Raw genomic sequence first — 22,023 nt, 5'->3', positions numbered from 1 at the left:
GTGTTTTTTCCCCAAAAAAATTTTCAGATCCTAATTACATAAATCTGCATGACAGGAATTATATCATACAAAGACAGGTGCTTGGGATCGAGCCATTATCCAGTTGACAGTCTCATATGATGTAGCTCTCCACAGTTCCTAAGTTTTTTTACTTGGTTTTGTTTCCAATTTGAGTGTGTACTACAAAGTTAACGTTTGTGGTTTTACCTTTATGTTGTGCAGCTTTCCCTTAAAAGAACTATTATACAATTCTACTATAATAATTACGAACGTTGTAACTGTAATATCCACAAAAACCGTAAGACATATTCATCTATTGGTAATAAGACAAAGGAAAAAGCAACTACAGAGATAATGTCTATTTTATTGTGTGCCTGAATAATGACATTGTGTTATAGTACAACAGGCTACTGAAATCTTAAGACAGCTATGTTTGAGCTGCTCCGCAGCTCCAATCATCTTAAAATAAACCCTTCCTAAAGTTTGGAGAAGACAGCAAGTAGCACACAGTAAATGAAGACTCAGTTTACTTGAACTCCGAAATGAAAATAGGGCTTAAACATTAGGAAACTAAAGAAGATAGATAAAAAATAGACATAATTTATGTATACAGTAAATAATCAAGTGAGAAGTATGTATGAGACCAGTGGGATTGTAAAAATAACCAATACACATTAAAAAAGTTCCAGTGTCACTATCAAAAAAAAAAAAAGTGTGACTTACAACAGTTCACATTCATAGAAACTTAACTTTGATCTGAAAAATCTATTCTAAAACTAAAACCCCTTTGGGTTCTGTTTTTCCTGGGAGACCTTTGGACAAATATATTTTTTACTTAATAACTAAGAAATATTTTTTCCCAAAATTCAGATTTGGGTCATTTTTCCCACCCCTATACAACTCAGAACAAAATCTTTCCTACTGTACTGCTGAGGAACTTCAAAGATTGTCATTGTTACAATGACTCCACGTCTGTTCTTGGAAGTATCTGATGAAAGAACCCAAACAAAGAAGATTGCTTATCAGCACGACTAGAACAAGATCACTTACCAAAAGACACCCTCAAAGTCCCACTTTACAGACAGAAAGAAACTAACTGCTTTCCAAAGAAAGAAAAGGAAGGCAGACGCTTCACTGAGTGAATTTTTCCTCTTATTGGCTGGTCAGAAACTTAAGCTCAGAAACTTTGGAAGAAAAAAAGATAGCTTACAAATAGGTGAGATTTCCCATGTCAGAATTCACCTTTCTTTTGCATCCAGACATTGAATGTTTTGCTGCTGTGCCTTCACACATAGAAATATGCTTTTATGGACATCGGTGAATGCTAGCAGATATTTAACCACCCACATTTGTCCGTAACTGACACCCCAGGCAGAACAGCAGAAACAGCATTTGTCACAAGCTTTTGAGTTAGGCTCAAAATCAGAGTCACACTATATATGTTAAGCACAGTACCACTATTCCTCAGTATACTAAATAATAAGTAAACAGTACTTCCACAGTAAACTTGTGCCCTCAAATGTATCTAACGCCACAATCTACCTGAGTAAGTAGGGAAAAAACACACACACATTACAAAATGCTACTACCTCCATGTTAGTTTTCCCAAAGTTTAACATGTTATTTATAAAAATCCCGCATTAACTTAAAATCTAATCTCTTAAATATGCAAGAGTAATACTTAAATATAGTATCACAAAATGGGAATATGTGGACTTGTGTAGATAAACGAAAACATAAAAAGAACAAATACAATCTTTTAACAAGCCTCAAGAATGAAGCTAAAAACCCATTCCGGCAAGCTATAATAAAGGACTACTGTTAGACATGAATGTTTACTGAAAGTGTCTTCTTATTTATTGAGTTACTTTTAAAATCCTAAGATGACCCTCAAGAGAAAACAGAAACATTTTCACAGCAGTGTTCTAATTAGACTAGCGTAAGTTTGGTACAGTTGAAATGAAGAGTATATGACACAATTCAACCTTTAAACTTAAAACAATTGTAGACATTTTCTTGGTTTTCCATGTTTTTCATGACACTTGGCACCTAATATAGAAAAAAGCAGACATCGTAACAGTAAGCATACTCATAACAGTTTAAAGAATACCATCCATAAGAAGTCTCACGTTCATTGTTAAGCTGTATTTCCCTGTAATTTAATTTTTCCCTGTAATATTTCTAACTGTAAATACTAACACTAGCATAGCAAGGATTTCTTAAGATTTCCTATCTGTGTAGACAGTTACCATAGCAAAGAATTACTCATGAAGTAAAAATTGCAGTGTTTCTTGGCTATGGTCAGCATCTGTTCGTTCCTAAAATGCTAAAAAAACATATCAGCTCTATGTCAGAATATACACAAGTCTGTTCAATTTACTGAGAACTTGCAACATATCCTTTAACACTTTTCACAGTTGTTACCAGAACAACTGGAACTGGAAAGATAAAATTCTTGATACAAAACTCAACACTTCCCCATCCCCTCCCCATACTAATATGGTAAGGAATGTTAGTGCAGATGTGCAGTTTCTTAAATTGTTATTTTCCAACATAAATGGAATGAAAGTGTAATTTATCTTCCCAATCAACAAACTCCAAAAAGAGTCATTCAATATACATCCAGAAATGAAGGAATGGAAGGGCACAAACAAAAGAAAGAAAAAGGAATGAACTCATAGAGGAGGTAAATCTGATTAAGAAGGTAAACCTGAATAAAAACTACATTCACACCACCAATCCCCGACAATTTGCTACCTGAGGAAATAATGAACATAATTTTGGTGTAGTATTTTGATAAAGCGAATGACACTATACTGGAAGAGCATCTAACTCACAATTACGAATGACGGGGAAAAAAAAAAATCACTGGGATAATAAAGCTGTCTGTCTGTACTTCCAAAAGACAACCAGCAGGTCTGATAATTTGCTATTACAAGAAAAAAGTAACATATTTCAAAAGACAGACTGGAAGGAAAAATGAGTATCAGTAAAGATAAAAATTAGTCACATGGAACATAAACAAGATCTTGAAAACCTTACCTAACAACTAATAATTACAGAATTAAGCAGCTTGAACACTGAGAAACCATATTAATAGCCTGAAGAGAAACAGCTTACTTTCCTAATTATTTTAGTTCTGAGTGTTAAGAAAAAATTAACTTCTAGACTTACACCATTGCACTATGTGGACAACATGGATACTCTGAAAGAAGACAAACTGGAAACAGAGTATCAAAACAGAAGTTCAGAAGCTGCAAGAAATACTTATAAGGTTGAATTTTTAATACAAAACTGTTGTATGATGAGTCTAAATACTGTGAAGAAAATACATAATGAAAAACAGGTCTACTTCACTAGCTAGCACACAGGATAACAAGTCACACAATTACTGAAAGACTTATTTTTTGAAAAAACCTTTCCTCAGGTGTCCAACCCTGTGACTGTGCAAGGAAAACACAGATAATTAAAGAAAAATAAATAAGAAATAGAAAGAGTTCAGTCATATTCTCACTGCTCACACCTTTTTTTTCAGCCAAGTATCAGTTTTAAAGGGGAAAAAAACCAAAGTTTAACTGTTGACATTTCAGTTATTCTCTCAAACAACTACTAGGACAGCAAAGCTTCCCTCCCTTCATTTCATATGCTTTCTAAAGAGGCACAAGAAACACCTGGATTTTCTCCTCAAACTATTTCCTTTTCAGTTTGCAGAAAGTGTCTACATCCTTAGAAATCAAAGCCTTACAGTTAATGTCAGTTGTCAAAACCCTGAAGACTAATACATGCAAACACTCTGAGATTATAAAACACAGATTATGCAGTCAGGAAATCCACTGCAAATGGGACAAGGAATCTTACAAGGAATCAATTTATTGAAATTAAGAACAGTAGTGTGCAGCATACTCCCCCAAAATACTTTTAAGTTTGAACTAATATGCCTAGACAGCCACATTGTACTGGCACTCTCTTCCTAATGAGGACATAAAGAATTAAGAGTTATATGTGACATACCAGGTCTCCTATTGTTTTAGCATTGTCTAATAATCTGTATGAGAGAAAGTTTTGAACAAGTAAACAAACTAATCACTGATATTAGAAACTAGAAAACAAAATTATGCAGCTAGGAGAGGTGCTCCAAGTAGTCATTCAGACCAATTATAAAAAAAGTTTGTTACTGAAAGAAGGTCAAAGAAAACATTTGTTTCCCTTAGAAAAAGATTGTCTTAAGAGAAGATTCTACTGGGCAAATGATCAGCTCTCGTTCCTCTTCCTCTTCTGAAATTCTGAAGTGGCCAACATGAACCGAAGATAACAGGTACCATAATGAAGCTATGGTCTGTAGCTCACATTTCTTCGTATTTCTAGCCATTGACTTAGTATCCTTCAAAAGAAATCACTCCCCAGTCTCCTCACTTCAGCTGTTGGGACTACTGCCAGGAATTTGACAGCTAACACCTTCCTGATATGCACTATTTCTTGTGCTTAACATGTATAAGAAAAAAGTCAAATATTTCAATTAAACATGTTTACAAGGGGTATTTGAGAAATACATTGTGTGCAAGGGGATGTATTTTGGCATTTCTTCACAGAAGACAAAACAGAACTGTTTGCATCACACACTTCCACTAATACCGTTCAAAGCAGCTACCTCTCAAAGAAGCAGTGATTCTTTCCCTTGTTCTGCCCCCACTGTGCAGCCACTGAGCAATTCATTTGACTGGATCAGTGACATAAAAACCACTAATATTCACTTAGTGAACATTAGTTTTTAGATATATAAGGAATCAAGAACACTTCACTGTACAGCCACACAACCACCAAATTCAATGCAACTTAACTATCAGATGTACATAGTTGGGAAGTAAGGTAAGAGGAAGAAGCAGTGGTCACCTCATCTGACAATGGCCCATAATGTCTTTTGGTCTCCAAAACCAATTTATCAACAATGCCACCTGTGTGAATTCTCAGGTACATTCTATTAAATCCCAGCCTACTACCTTTATTTGAACATTTCACATTAAGAATATTCTGAAAAATATACCTGTTAACCAAGTCTAATCTTCAAACCATTCCTTGAGAAAGAAATAGCAAGTTTAAGACTGTTATCCTCTTGACGAACTCTTCAGCTAAGGAGACACTTCCAAGGAGAAAGTTACTATTTTTCTTGACCAGGTAGTACTTAGAACTTTTCTTCTCACTTCCTCGAAATGTTCTGTGCTTTCCAACTATCAACCTGTGTCTTGCATGTTACTTACACAGCACACAGAATGACTAAAATTTTTGACCTCTATGACAACACAGTGAAATCCTAATTTTCTTAATATATGTGTTTGTATACACACACTTTAAAGAAAATGCAGAATTGTGCATAAATACATTATTTTTCAAAGGTTAATGACAGTCTGGACTACAAATAACAAATTAAACTCACCTGAAATAGGCAAGACTTTTAGTCAGGATAATGGCTACAGAAGGACAGAGCATTTTAGAGGGCTAGGCTATCACAGTCTTTCAAACAAAATGCCTTACAGTTTTTTTAATTTTGTCTCCTCCCTTTATAAAAAGGATTATCAGTAGTACCTTTAGCCTTCATTGGGAACTGTTTCTCCTCACACCACTTTCAAGGTGAACTTCTCTTACTGTCTGCAACCCTGATTAGTCCTGAATAAATAGAATAGATGTGTAAGAAAAAGGTTTAAATAAAAAAAAGTAATCTTCTTGACAATGAGAACTCCCCTTGTACTTCAAGACCTTCTTCTCCTGCACTTAAAGGCTTTTCAAAGATCCTACAACATGAAATAATACAGGAATAAATTTCAAGTAGGATCCCTCCCAACTTTTTTCCTCCTAAACTGCTTTTTCGTCTTGCACTATTCCCCATCTGTCCAAATAAAGTTTGTTGCCCAAGTTCCTATTTTTGTATCTCTTTCAGCTAGCATGAGGCACCTATGCCCCTAACGTGACTCAAACACTTCAGAAGCAGAAGCAAATAAACTTAAAATGGTAAAAAAGATAGCCAATCTTACAAATGCTTCTCAGGCAGAAGCAGAAACAAAAATGAAAATACAGGAGTATTGAATTGATGGGTCAACGCATTTTAGTAGTGTTTAACAGCAAACGTTCTATCTCAAAATGAAAGCTACCACTGACAGACTGATACAACTGAATTAGTTCAATTTAGACTTAGGAACACGAGTCCAACAGGTGTCCCGGATCACTGAGATCAGTCCCCTTTTATTACAAGCTACCAGATACACTAATCTTTTCCTGGACTCCATTTATGATCAGAGCGTCTAAAATTACTCTGGTATTTTCCACAATAATTTTTGACGTTTTACACAGCTTATGGAAGACTAACTGGCTAATGAGACATACTGACTGAGGCTTACAGGAATGGTAATGGCATATTCTTACATCCCTTTATCTTCAAAGCAGGCTGTAATCTCTTTGGGGTAAGGAATGTCTTTTTGTTAAATGGTTCTGTGAAGTTTAGCACAACAGTAAGTGAATTTATTCTTGAGGACTACAGGTCCTAATTAGTAATAATATTTGATAAAAGCATATATAGTACATCAACACAAGCTCTTTATTTAGATGCAACAGGAAGTTAAGGACAGAACCAGTAAGAACAGATGCCTTACTAGATACTGAGGAAAATTAACACTGTTCTTAATTCTTCATGCTGAAGAATGAAATGGACTACCCATCAGTAATTTTATTTCTTAGAAATGCATTACTCAGGTTTATCCTGTAATCAAAATTGCCTCTGTAACAGGCATGGATCTGCACATATTCTCCTCTTCCCATTCCTCCCACCCTGTATTTTTGGTACAGGTCCACACGAATGCATCACCAGCAGCAACTACATAACTGAGTTCTCTACAAGAAACAAGGGTCTGCATACCCAGAGTGCAAATGAGAGTGTCACCCTAGGAAAGCCACATTCATGATCATGCCTGCTTTGCCAGGCCATGTGTAACAAAGTTGACCCGTTCAAAGCTGACCGTTTTGTCTGCCCGAAACAGCTGTTGGTTCTACTCAACTTCAAAACCCTAACAGCATACAGACTCCAGGATAAATAAATAATGAACGCACACATGCAAACGATACTTCAGAAATACTAGTTGCTCTAAAGTACCCCTCCTAACTACCTACACATCAGTCCGTAGGCACAGTCAGTAGCTCCCCATACCCACAGTTTAGACAGAGTGCGTTTCCGATTTCTCCGTTACAGAGTAATTACTGTAGGATCACATCCAATGACAGTATCGTTTCTAAACACATGTAATAGCCAGTACTAATATTCTACAGATATCCAGAATGGTGGCATTCTTTAATAATGTCAGAGTTAAAAGTATATTGTACCTTAAGCTCTGCCTCAGCAGTCTTGCAACAGATTTTCAAATTACCAGCATCCACCAAGACCATCTCTAAGATCACTGCATCCTTTGATCTTCCAGCTAGCAGCACAAAGAGACATAGGGACCATCTGAAGTAATTGGTCCCAAGCAAGTTGGACGATGCCTATTCTATCCAACTTACGAAAACATACGCAATTTAAGAATAATATAGGAAAACTAGTTTACTAACCAACATCAGAAGCAGGTTGAATCTTAGTTTAAGTCAAAACCTAGACTAGGTCCCAAAAGAAATCTTGTACTATATATTAAAAAAAAAACAAAAAACAAAACACCACAAAAAACTGAAACCCACATGCAGGCTGTCATTCTCCCTGTGGAAGTGAGAGAAATCATGAAAGTCATCCTGCTGAAGAACAGAGTAGCAAGCTGGTTGGCATAGGCTCTGAAAGTTAACAACTATCAGTTTTCTACTCCATTAATGATTAGGATCCCCCAGAGATGGCAGCATTCTCAACAAACACAGAAGAAATGTTAACTTTAGTAAAGTGCAAGGAGAGAAGCCTGGGAAACCCACTGAAAGATGTACTGATATGGAAGCACGGACTAACGTAATAATCCTCAAGATGCATCAGACAAACAGAAGTATCAACCAAAGATCTTCTCTTTGAAGAGGGACACTAATGGACAACAAGAACCCTAATGTACTTGGAAACTTAAGTCCATCAGGTTAAAGTCTTCCTGTTCACCAACAATGACAAAGTCTATTTTAGTAAAAGGGAACATTAAGAACTGGGGGGGGGGGAAATCTACCCTTAATAAATCTACTGTTAGAAATACTCTAACTTCTGCCTGCACAGATCCAGAAACTTGGTAAAGCTTTTGGAGTCCTCACTAATAATAGTAATGGCCATCTGGCTATCTAAACTGCCAGAATCAGGCTGGGCATGTAACTCAATTACAGCACATCCTACCTCACTGCTTTTCAGAAAGGCTCTTCACAGCATCAAAGAAAAGACATCCATGTAAATTCTTATGGATCATAAAACATCCAACACACATCCTACACGGAACAGACAGACTTGACTATAATCTCCTGGACTGAGAAACAAAGAGACCTCAAGACTGCTTCCAGATCTGAAAGAGTTCAGAGGGCATCACTCCACAGCTCGTAATAAGCATGAAGTAAATACATGATACCTCTTGCTAAAGTACCTGGTTCCCTAGAATAAATACCCACTTTATGTACTTTATGACACATCATGCAGATATTACCTCAATTAGGATAGTTAATTAGAAGTTAATTTAAACTTCTCTGTTGATTGATATAAAACCTGAAAGGGATATCATCAGCCAAACACGATGGCCCTGAAAAAAGTTACCTACACCTTGAGCCATGCTAAATCTCTACTTGCATATAGGTAGGCATACTGACATTTCTCAGGCTGCAGAAACGTCCAGCCTTCCTGCAACTACCGTTGAGAGCCTTCTTAAATGGAAGGCCTTCATTACAAATGACTTAAACAGGAAAAGGAAGGAAAACACAGCATTTGCCTGTAAATCAGTAAGTCTTTCCACTACTTCAGGAAGAGCTAACCATCAAGAAGCTAATACTCACAGAGTGAGAGAACTGTCTCCCTGAAACTAAGTAGACTATATCCAGTGCTACACAAGCAACAAATATGAAATAGAGTAAGTTAAGAGGAAAGGGCAAACTTTCATATGACACAGCACTGTAAGACATGTCCTTATGGTGCCACATTAAGCTACTGAAGTGTCCTGCTCCCGATTTAGAAGTGATTCTTAAGCAAGCTATGGTGGAGACTCTACCTACAGTTATCTCAGTTAACTTTAGGATCTAAGCATGTGTTGGATTCCTCATGAGTCTTCTCAAATAAGGATTCGGCTCTCTTCTGTTCAAGACAGGTTCACATCTTCTTCTTCTGTATTAAAAGACAGTTGCTCGGAGCAGAAGAAATAAATGTATGATACCAGCGTATGAAACTTGATAGCACACCCTTGACTTCAAAGTCTTTAACGGCTCTGTGATACCAACAAATGCAAAGGTGAAATGGAAATACAGTGAATAAAGTGGCAGAAGGGGAGGAAGATGACACTGGTAGAAATAGGAACACACCCGTAAACAATGCTGCCTCCAGGAAAAGGCTGCATTCAGAAACTGAATGCAGAAGATGAACTATCAGGCAAAAGCTATATAGCCACAACTGGATGCCAAGAGAGCTGGTACTGACTGAAGGTCAGCATTGATAAAACTGATACTTTGGTCTCTTCCTCACTGATGAAGATAGGGCTCTTAAACAAGCACCACAAGCCTTTTAAATCTTTGAGCTTATCAAGAACTATGACTCCAGTTTAATCTGGAATGGAGAAGTTCTGTTCCTCCGAATGGCACTATATTTTCTATAAGGAGAACCTTCTGTCTGCAGAAATACGTGGGCCTTATAACTATTGCAGCATTTTAGTTAAATGCTAGGCATGCAGTCTTGGGGGGGGGGCGGGATGGGGGACAGGACAAGAGGAGGGAAACCACAATAACAGAAACAACTCAGCTACCCTGTTCCCTACCAAATCAAGGAGGGATATGTAGTACCTCCTATCTGTAGCAGTCACAGCTGGTAGGAGAGCTTTTTTAGCCATAAGGTAGTTACCCCTTCGAAATTGCCATAACTAAGCTCTTGCCCAGAAAGGTTCATTTCTCTTAATCATACTCTTCGCTAGAAGAGCTCTGCCATATTTTCCCCCCCTTCACATTCACTTTAACTACACTATTTAAACAAGAAGTGGAAAGAAGAGAGGAACAAATGAAAACTCAGCCCCTCAGAGGAGGTACACTCTTATGAAATGAAGGATTAGAAGAAAGTGGGTTTTACCAAGCCTAAAAATGCAAAACAATGTGTTTAAGTTTTGCACAGGACTTGTGATATGTAAATCTAGCAGCACCACTGCTAAAAACAGCTTTCTCACTTAAGGAAAGGACAAGTCCTGCTTCATCCTTTAAGAACAGCAGTTCTTAGGAGAACATAGTGACCTAAAAGTTACCTTTTTGAGAAAGAATTAATGATTGATTGGATTCTTCACTTGATGGAACCGTCAAATGTTTCCAGCCAGAAAACCAAAAGCCAGATGAACATCAGATCTGTTGATGCTGTTCTAACTACTTTCAAAGAATCAGGTGTGGAACATATAAGCAAGCCAGTACAGACCCAGCCTCCTTGATGCACAGCCACAGGACTACGTAGAACCACTGGCTAGGACAGCATTATCCCTCACTAAAACTGGTGGAGGGAGGGTAAACGCACCACAATTTCTGGACACATTTTGGATGAAAATTCTTAATTAGTTCTTCATGCTCTTTGACAGATTTTCTTACCACCCCGAAAAAACTTCAAAGTAGAGGTGTGCATTCCAGTATAAATTAGTAAGGCAATTAAGGCTAAAGGTGAACTTTCCTGACAAACACAGTCTAAGAGAAAATTGCTGAGGTGAAGCTTTACTTTTGGATGAAATTCTCAGCTACACCGTTCTGAGACAAATGGTGTCAAACACATAACTCAGTCCTGAATCTATGAATACAGTGTGAATACCCATGGGACAGCTAAGAAAAAGAAAGGAAAGAACAATTTCAGGCCTTCATCTGAGCCAAGACATGGATCTGTGGGTTTTGGAGACAGTCAGGCGAGACAGGCCTGCCCTAGAGGACTTTGTTGCAAGAACTGGGCCTTGATGATGGAAGCCCTGGTCCTGAGATGGGGTTGCACAGAATTCCAGTATCTCCTACATAAACATCGTTATTAGCATTACTGGTTCGGGGGGGGGGGGGGGACGACGGGACGGATGGGCGGCAAAGGACATTGCTTGAACTTTTTTTTTTTTTTGGAGGGGGTGGGGGGTATCAGACTAAGTCTGCCACAACACATGATACAGTAAAGTATATTTACTATTCATCACAATGAAGCCTCGGATCAGAGTCAAGGGGCTGAACTAGACCAATTCAATGCACTACAGGTAACCTACCCCTCAGCTGTAACCTTCTTTTTGGTGAATTTTTTTCCAAACTGGAAAGATGTAACAGGCACAGAGATTCTTTAGGAGATAAAAGGGAAAAGAGCTTCTCCAAAACAACACAGCAAGGACAGACTAGAGAATGCCAAGTACATCTGGCAGCAAAATGCATAGTCCAAACCTAAAGAGCAAAACACCCAAAAGAAGATAGTACTAGCAGTAAAATATGAACCTTGAAGAACAGGAGTGAAGAGAAAAATTAGATGAAACAATCTCTGGAGCAGAGAACAACTGTGTGGCAAAGCACACCATGACCTCCCCATTTATCCACATGAAGCATATAGGTGGCAGGATACACGTGTGGTCTACAGACACCACAGAAGTAAACACTAATGTATGAAAACAAAGTGGTATGAGTGCACACATAGCTGCCATATGAATATGCATGTTAGGTAACACTAAAAGAAAAAAGTGAGACATTGAAAGATTTGTACCAAAGGTCAGTAACATTCATCAAAAAACAAATCACTGATAAATGTACAAGTCTCACTTTCCAGAAAGCCTTACAATAGTTTTTCTTTCCAAAAGCTCAAACTTCCAATAGCTTAGACCGATCAGTTAAACAACCGTGACTTCAATGTCTACCTTGCAACATTGTGTTTCTGTGCCTAACCTAATTTTGTTGGCTAAGAATATACAACTGCTATACATAATCTTATACTAAGAGTAAAAAGACTGTCTCCACCTGCTGAAAGGGAACAGCTAGATCCTGAAGTACACATAAATAGAGGTCAATATTCTTTTTTCTTTAGTGTGAATATGCCAAAGAAAAATCAGACCTGTTGTGAAACATTTTCTACTTCTGTACTTTTAACTCATGAAAAACAATATTTACAAAAAAGGAACATAATTTCACTGCAACTGTTACAAATGCTGTTTCTCAGAAATGTTTGCCCATGGCTAACTTACATATATCCACAGTATTGTAAAATCAGGTAATCTTAAAGCCAGCTCTTTGAAATCACACCACAATAGACATGTAATTTCAAGAGAAAATATTTTCATTTTGATCATACTGGTTGACTAGCTTATTTTCATGTCTCTCTTGCATAATTCAATGAAATATTTACATTTCTACTTCCATCTTTGTAATTCTCTAACATTTTAAGTAGAAAACTTACACAGTTGCAGATACAGAATCTGAACTCAACATAGTTAAAAAAGTGCATTAAGTTGTATCTGCTACCAGTAACAGCAACAAAAAAGTGCTCTATGTAAGTCAGATTCATAGTTACATATTAAAATAACTAAAGTTGAAATAGCTGCTCTAAAAACGTATTTTGCAAATCTACATTTAGTTAATACTGAATATACTTTGCATCCTTCTACCTTAATCTTACATTGCACAAACTACAGTATTTTTACTAATCTCAGTACCAAAAAATAAAAGTCCTCAACTCATTTAAAGTTTTATTTGTTTAGAAGGTTAACTTAATGCTTTAACAGATGTTACCTAAAAAAAAAAAAAAATCTGGACCAATTTCTCAAGTAAATGAAGTGATGCAAAACCTGTTCATAAATAAGAAATCCCTCCAGACTCAGGGTTTCCCACCCACACATTGCAGGCTCTGGAATTTGTTTTTACTACAGAAACAAACAAACAAACAGAAAAAACCCACAACCCACCCTTAATGCCCTCTCTCCAGTTCAGAATCAATTTCATGCCCTCAGTCACAAAGTTCTCTATAACAAACCTTTACTATCAACGCAGACCTGTAATTTTGTGCACAATTGTTCTATTTCGAATAAAATTGATCCAAATCAAGTAACAAAATTTGCTCTCAGAGTTCTCCTTCAGCTCCAATGAGAGAAATTGAATATACACAGGGAATAGTCAAAAAAATTAAAACAATACTTTACTTGGAAAAACCCACAGTAAAAATTCAGTTATATTGTTTCTTTTTCTTATATAAGAAGGATGGATTTTAAGTTTCATAAAGACAAAGAAATTAATACTTGACAAGTACTTAGGCATGAAAAATATCATTACTCCCAATGGATTCACTATATCCAGCTGAAAAGTGTTAAAATTTTTTAATAAATTTTTTCTTGGTTTCAATATTGAACTTGCTTTCTTTGATTCCAAGCTTCTTCAAGAAATTCTTGGTTTATAACAAACCAAGTATCAATATGTGATGTCCTCAAAATATTATCAGGAGCACTTACTCATCGTACTTGATATGATAAATAGCTTCTTCATCAGTGTCCATACAGTCTGAATAAGATGTGGATGGTGTACTGTCCAAATTATTTGCATTTTCTCTAGAATGATCTTGACTTAAGTTTCCATTAGTCCTTTTGTAAGTGTTACCACTCTTTCCTTGAGCTTTACCATTCTTATGTCCCTTTGTTGCTCGGGTAACATTTTCTATATGAGCTTCAAACCAGGCTCCAATGCTGACATCACGGGCATCCACCAATTCGTTTATCTAAAAGAAAAATTCAGTAATGAACTGATGCTTATTTTATATAATCCCAGTTAAGGAAAAAAATAAATAAGACAACTTACATTGCTACTGCTTAACTTTGATATCAGTAAAACAATCAACTCTTGTACCTAGTTGAGCTTTAGCAAGTTCAAGTAACATGCAGTCATGAATATGTTGCACTTTCAGTATTTTATTACTCTTCCCTCATTAAAACCTAGTTTGAATATAATCTGTATGTAATTTTAAAAAGCAAAGCTAGATTTCTTTTTTTTTTTACCCTCCAAACCTGAAAGTTAGTTTAATCTCTTTCATTATCCTTTCCTCTTGCTTCACCAATTGTTCTTTATGGCTAAAATAAGCATACACAGCATTAAAATACTAGCTCACAACCAAGGGGTTTAAAGACTTTCCTGAGCCTCCAACTTGGAATTATTATTTAACCTTCTATCTTCCTGGCCTGCAAGATTTTTTTAACGCTTCAAGACTCGAGAAGAGAGAGGGAGAAAACAAGTCTAACAAGGTTGCCACCACAGTCAGCCAAAATCTTATGATCGTAAGAAATGGAAATATCTCCCAGAATTTCTCACTTCTGTACTCACAATAATACTGATATTAAGCAACCAAACCACTTTACTGTTCTAAATCATGTTTCATTTTATCAAGTTTCCAGCTAATTAAGCACATGTTCCTTTAATAATACTGAGAACACTGAAAAAAAGATTTAAAGAACACTTCATCAACAGTACACCAAGTATAAAAAAATTATTACAACAGAACTACTGCACAGCCATACCACAGAAACAGCTACAATAAACAATGTATTGTAGTCATTGTAAATCAATGTACATGAGATACATACATATATATACGTATATACATGGTTTAAGCTACAGCCTTTGTCAAGTACCAACGTAGTGGCAGACAGATACTTACTCCTACTAACCCCAAAGGCTAGTTTCTATAAACTGAACAATCTTACTGTATTTTCACAGCAGCAAGCAAAAAAACACACTCAATAACTAGAGTGAAGCAGTCCTTAGGTATCTGAAAGTGCAATTGACAGCAGTTTGGGCTAACAAGTTTATCCCAAGAAATCAATACTTCGTATTTTACTCTTTTCATTCACCTTCTTAAAATGACCTCCAAAACCCAATCCTTTACTTTTCCTCCCATGTAAAATACCAACATGTGTTTTTTTACTTTTATTCTTACAACCTACAGTAATCAAAGTACAGCTTTATACCATGATGAAAATTTCAGCCACATAATTACATAATAAACAAATCAGAGGACAAGAGCCTCATTTTAAATCTATCAATCTATTTTAAACATAAACAGTGGATTCTGGCACTTCTAGAAGGAACCCTCACAAAGGCATCCCTACACAATCTTACGTGTTTTAATTAGTTGTAGTTCAAAGTGCTTCTTTACTTCCTCCTTGCAAAAACACAGTTAAGCAAGACACACACTACTAAGGATTACCCCATCTGCTGCTACTTCTTGCGACCAGTTATGAAAGTGCCAGAGAAGCTGTGTTAGCTAAGTAAAAAATCACCATCAGATCCAGAACAACAACAACAACAAAAAAAAAAAAAAATCGAAAGAAATATCAGTGCAAACTCCCTTAATCATTCCTCTCCAATGCATCCTTCCATAATTCGATGCGCATACTTACACAACAGACTTCCCACCCTTGCAAAGAGTAAGGGTAAATAATTATTACCACAGATCACTGAGGAACATCAGACAACTATTTTGTTAGTGGTGTCTGATTTAAGAACTGGATTATTAGTAGCTCTTTGTGAACAGTATTAAACAAATACTGATTTTAATTACAGATTCAGTTTGTGTGTTTTTTATCCCAAGCTAGTTAAGAGTTCTCAGCTAAAATGTTTTTACTACAGCCAGAGATTTTTGGATGAAAAGTTATGAAGACTGTGTGAGAATCAGAAGGGGAAACATGCACATGCTTCTGAATGAGCTTTGTTTTTTCTAAAATCATTCCTGCATGCCCAGTGTTACTGTAACTCCTCTCTGGTAACCTGTCTTGTATTCCTCGTTTTGGCACTGGAGATCAGCCATAGGTACCCTGCTTAGCCAAGGTGGTGTCCTTCACACATGCCGAGTCCACCTTGGGATGGACCCCCAGTTCTTAAACCAGACACCACTAACAATTCTCAGTCTTACTAACAAGGAACAGGAGTTGAACATAATTCCACCCACTACTAGTCCTTCAGAGCTCATGTAAATATCAGATGTCAGGTACAACTGGAATATAAAACAAGATAAAGCATTCTGATTTACATAATATACAATGACCACACAGAGAAATTCTGTTTAAATCACTATTTTAACCATCTAACAATAATTTAATTATTAACTAGTATTTTCAGTATCAACTCTACAACTTTTTTTTTTTTTAAGTTACAGGTTCCATACTGGCTACCTTTCCTTTTGGTAGTTGAAATCAGAAAGAGAAAAGGAGGGCACAGAGGCTGAGACTATTCATAACGTGGAGTATGTAACAGGTATCCTGTTGAGCCTAGCTCTGGACGTAGATCCAGTGAGGCACAGGACTTTCCTCAGACAGAAAATATTGTAACAAACTATTCCTTCCTATAACTAGACAATTCCTTATTGTTTGACAAACAAGCAAATGCAAAATAATTAAATATACCCATCTATTTAGCCATCTAACATAGCTTAGTTTATGGCCTTTTTTATTGACTTTTAATAAACAAGTTTACTACCTTTGAATTACATTATTGGCTAAAAATATATTCTTAAAAGTCTCCTGATTCTGTAAGTAGAAATCCTCTATACATTCCTACTGTTATCTACAAATAGCAAAAAATGCAATGACTATACCCTTATTTTTCTCTATATATATTAAAAACATATGGTTGGCTGAAAAAGTAATCAATTCACAGGTAATGAAGGAGAAAGTGTTAAGTACTTAGTATTAGAGATCGCAAAAATTCCAGCTGACTCAATAGGTTTCCTTGAGTATGTTTGCCAATATCACCATTCCCTGTTCTATTTTCTGTTTTAATCCTGAACAAAACAGCTGAGAGACTACCTCGATATAATTTTAGCATTCTTGAAAATATACATTTTAACACTCCTTTCCTTTGATCAACTGATCTGCGGCCTCCCATTTCCCCAGTATTCTCCCCATCCTTGCTCGTATTACAATTAATCATGAGTGTAAAAGGTAAAGCCTCAGAACTGAACAACTGCGTTTTTCCCACTGTAATAAATGGAGATGAAGGAAAAAAAAGGAAGCACACAAGCTTGTGTCTCCATATTCAAGCTACTGATTTTTTGACTCCCTGATTCCTCAGAGAATGAGTAAAACTCACTGCACAGACTGCTACAGGAATGTAGAGTAAGTAACTTACCACTTGTCCTTAATACCTGAAACATTAAGTTACAGTCTACATGAAACTAAGACAGCTTCCCATCAGGATGACAGGTCTAAGTAACAGCGTTCCTCTAACCGAAATTAACTTATATACATATGGCAGCCTCAACCTCCTTTTCCTTCTCTGTAATTTTGGACATTTTCCAGCAAAAGAATTACTGTTACTGATATTTCTCATCTAAGAGAAACACCCCAACAGGAGGTTAAATGCTACCATTCCCTATATAAACACAACCTACTAAATATCCAATGAGCTAGCAATCTGGAAACTGCCCATTTTCTGTTTAAATTTAACTTCTGGTACTCTGATGTAATCCTACATGACAGTATCAAAAAATTCAATGAGATAAAAAACTAACAATGAATATGATATATGTGATTCCTAAAAAACCTATAATAAAACAGCAATCATTACATCACATACAATTTAAAGAAATTGTGTATTTCCATAGTTTATCTAGTTCTAATGCAACACTGAAACATCAGTATTAAAACAAGTATTTGGCAAGCTTGAAAAAATAGGTAGGGGAAAAGCTACACTTTTCCATAGATTTTTTTTTTCTTTAGCTTCTTCTGTTCACAGAAAGTCTTTCCGTTTCACAGGTACTCTATAAACTTTTTGGAGAACATGTTTTGGAGAACACAATGTGTCAGAGTTTGTGAACTCTCCTGAAACCTGCAACACCAGTGAGCCTGGTACAAAGACACCTTCATGACTCTGCAAGAGTGAGCTTAAATGAAGTCAATTTGACTTATGTCAGATTAGGGAATTATGTCAAATCATGAAAGAAAGCAATAAGGATACACACTTTTATACAATAAAACAATAAACTTAATTTTAACAATAAAATTAAACCCACAAGTGTAAGGCAAGTTTCCAGCTTTTAAAGTTTATACATACCTTGTACAATCCAATGCCAGGATCAATGAGAAATGAGCGAGATGATGTAGATGGCTGACTGGGTGATCCACTACTTGGTTTTTTGACTTTGTTCTTGCAGTTGGAAACAGCACAGGGATTGACTTCTCCATCCTGATCTGTCACAGAAGCAGTGGTAGTAGCTTCAGATTCAGAACGTATCAAAAGCTGAACTATGTCATTTAGTCCAACATTGTAGTCAAATAAAGTATGCCCATCTTCTAGCTGTCAAAAGAAAGGTATACTTGTAAAATTCTACCTTGAGGTACATAAGTAGTTTCCAAATCTTCCTTTTAAAGACAGTAATTGTAGAGACCAGAAGAGGCAAGCCATCTCTTTTAGGTAAATAAAAACCTATGTCTTGAGTATATGCAAAAACAGACTCTCATCAAGTTACCTGCAGCCATTATTTCATCCAATGAAAATCACTGAAAGGTTTAAATTAGAAACAGACATCTTTACAGACTTTGGACCTTTTAATTAGGCATCAACATCCAAGCTAATGCAGTGATTTTCTAATCAAAAAACAGGTAAGATCTATGTTGACACTTATATGACATACACAGTAACTATAAATACATTTGAGAATTTTTAAATTAACAATCATTGTGTTGTGTGCATTTCAGCTACATGATTTCACAATTCACTCTTTCTCAACCTTTTCTAGAAAGCAAGGCAGTACCTGATACTTCCCTAATATTTTGCAAACTATTTCCTAAATAAGACATCTAGATATAAAAAACTTCATACACATACAACTCCATTTACTTTTCAAAACTGTAAGATCTGAAAGTATCACGTATGAGCAACTACACTTAGAGGGAAGCAACACCAAAAGTACATATTGGGCCTTCAAGTTTATGAAAGGAAATCTTCTAAATTGAGAGCATTCAAAAACATTTTTATTCCAGATTTAGCCAGGTTTCCCATTCCCCCAGCCCCCCGCCCCAAATCAAAACAAGATTATTCACTGAAAGTAAGTCTTCTAACTGGTCAGTTTAAAAGCTATTATAAAACTGAAGAAACATGCACTGTGTAGCACTCCCCCAAATAACTTCATATATCAGGCCCCACTATATTCCAGATGCAATCAGGTCCTGCAGAACAACAGAATAACAGAAGTAGACTTTTTCATCATACATAGCACACAGTTACTAAACATTACTCTGGGCCCCACTCTGCACAGCTTTAAGATACCTGTTATCATCTTTATTTTACCTGATGATCTCACCTACCTACAATTAAGCTAAGAAACTCACACCAAAAAATGCGAAGTTGTATGCTAGGAAAGAAGAAAAACAGGGAGTAGTGACCACTGCTGCTTTGCTCAGTTAAACACTCTTAATGACCTACAGCATCTCTGAAACAGACATTTAATTTACCTGAAAGTATAATGCATTGCTTTGGGACATCAAAACTAAAATTTGACTAGTTACATTTTACTTCATGTGGCAGTGGGAGAAAAACACGCGTAACTAAAAAACTCCCACCTGTTTCCCAACTACTTTTGCAACAAAAAATTACCTGACCCTTTTCAAGAATAGGTGTCAAAATCACTGTTTCGGGAATCTTTTCAAATAGACCTGTTTTCGTGAGCTTATGGGCAGTATCAATACAACAAGAAAAAGTAGAGACCAGGAAGGAACAGAAAAAAAGAAGTGGGAAGGAATTCTCCAGCTTCTCACTAATATAGTTTTCTGTAACATTCAAATGATCTCAGGATAGACAGCAGTGGAACGCACATTTCTTCCTTCACCCCCTCTAGTTTTTCAGAACAACTCTAAAGGGTAGAGGACAGTTATGGACATAAGCTACAGTCAAAAAATTAATCAGTTCTTCTTCCGTGAATTTAAGATCTGTGTGAAAAAAAAAAAAATTACTCTCCTTACTGCTGATAACTACTGTACCCACAGCTGGGATGTGTAAACAGGAGTACTCATAGTTTCTGTCAATGCAATTGAAGCTGACCCAGCTGTCTGGTCAACAGCTATGGGAATGACCCTTGTTCAGCTGACTATTTTCAAACTAGTTCAACACACAGCAGATAAAATTGTACTGAAGATTTTGATGCTGTAACTATTAAATGAACACAAGTCTTAAAATGGAAATCTCCAGCAACTGTTATTCTACAGGTGACTACCAACACTGTCTCACACACCTGGAGCTTTAGGCTAGGGCTTCATACTGAGCAGCAAGCTACTCAAGGAAGTTTAAGTAACCTTTCCTGTCCCACCATGTCATATGTTCCTACGCCTTTGACAACTCTTTAACAAAGGGGACAGAAATGTTCCTGCAGCCCTATGACAATCCAGATTTGGGGGCTCTTCATGCCACAAGAAGTTTGCATTTTCACTGTTAATATTGTTAAGTAAGTTTAAAAACAGCTGTTCTTAGATTCAAAGTACAAATAAACCCAAAACAAATAAACACCTTGCAATAATACATTTGAAAGCAGAGGGGGGGAGAAAGATCCACATTTCTGGAGCTGCTACTGCTTATGAGCACTACTTCAGGCCCACTTTGAAGATTCAATCCCCCACCAAGTGATTTTTTTGTTGCAAAATGTTTAAAAAAATTCAACAGTACGTCTGCAAAATAGATCACTTCTGAAATAATGGATAAATTGGATGTTGCTGGAGAAAACATAACTTCTGCTCCGTTTCTCTGTTCCAATTGGACTGGACAAGCTGTGGCAGAGGTTCCAGTGTACAATTTCTAGACTCCTATGGTATGAGGAAATCTTCTGAAAGCTAATGCAGTGGAGAGAAAAGGATAACCTTGCTCCTGGTAGACTGAAAGTATGTAGGCAACACACAGCTGAGAGCAAAGAAATACTGTCATTGCTCCCTTTCTCTCAGGACATGCCATGTGCAGGCTGACAGAAAAACATTTTGAGGTACTGCAGTTTAAAGTTTAAAGCCAATTCAGTGAAGATCTAAATCTGAACAGCCTGAATGATCTACTGTAACTAGGTAACCAGTGTTAACACTCAACTAAAAAATGTCCTGTGTCTAGTCTTTGCAATCTATTAATCTGTTATGACGGCAGAATAAGTTATATCTTCGATCCACAACTGAATCCTCCCTATTAGCATGAGAAAGAGGCAAAAAAAAGGAAGACTTAAATAAAGTAATCTGTCCACGAACAGTGTTGTGGTTTAAGCCAGCAGGCAGCTAAACACCACACAGCCGTTCGCTCACTCCCCCCCCCGCAGTGGGATGGGGGAGAGAATCAGAAAAAAAAAGTATAATTCGTGGGTTGAGATAAAGACAGTTTAATAGGACAGAAAAGGAAAGAATGACAATAATAATAATAATGATAAAAGAATACACAAAGTAAGTGATGCACAATGCAATTGCTCACCACCTGCCAACTGATGCCCAGCCAGTTCCCGAGAAGCAGTCACTGCCCCCCGGCCAGCTTTCCCCCAGTTTATGTACTGAGCATGACGTCACATGGTATGGAATGTCCCTTTGGCCAGTTGGGGTCAGCTGTCCTGGCTGTGCCCCCTCCCAGCTTCTCGCTGGCAGGGCATGAGAAGCTGATAAGTCCTTGCCTAGTGTAAGCACTACTTAGCAACAACTGAAACATCGGTGTGTTACCAACATTATTCTCATACTAAATCCAAAACACAGCGCTGTACCAGCTACTAGGAAGAAAATTAACTCTATCCCAGCCGAAACCAGGACCAATAGTTATATTTAACATGTTCAGAAAACAAGACATAACTAGGCTAGGCCTTGAGTAAGAAGAAGCCTTCTCTAATGACGCACACACACCCCACCACGCAGAGACTACCTATTCCTGCAT

At 36.8% G+C, this 22,023-nt stretch overlaps 1 protein-coding gene across 2 annotated transcripts in view; it reads right to left on the bottom strand.

The window, feature by feature from the left end:
- UHRF2 (ubiquitin like with PHD and ring finger domains 2) overlaps positions 1-22,023 on the bottom strand; it is a 95,487-nt gene that overhangs the window by 61,444 nt on the left and 12,020 nt on the right. For both annotated transcript variants that reach the window (XM_076361601.1, XM_076361602.1), the window contains exons 2-3: positions 18,196-18,438; positions 13,608-13,870 (exon numbers count right to left, since the gene is read on the bottom strand). In XM_076361601.1, coding sequence (XP_076217716.1) covers positions 13,608-13,870; positions 18,196-18,438 — 506 coding nt within the window. The remainder of the gene's footprint in view (positions 1-13,607; positions 13,871-18,195; positions 18,439-22,023) is intronic.

Source organism: Aptenodytes patagonicus, chromosome Z, assembly GCF_965638725.1.
Source record: "Aptenodytes patagonicus chromosome Z, bAptPat1.pri.cur, whole genome shotgun sequence".
Classification (NCBI taxonomy): Eukaryota; Metazoa; Chordata; class Aves; order Sphenisciformes; family Spheniscidae; genus Aptenodytes; species Aptenodytes patagonicus.
This window is presented reverse-complemented; position numbering and strand designations above follow the sequence as displayed.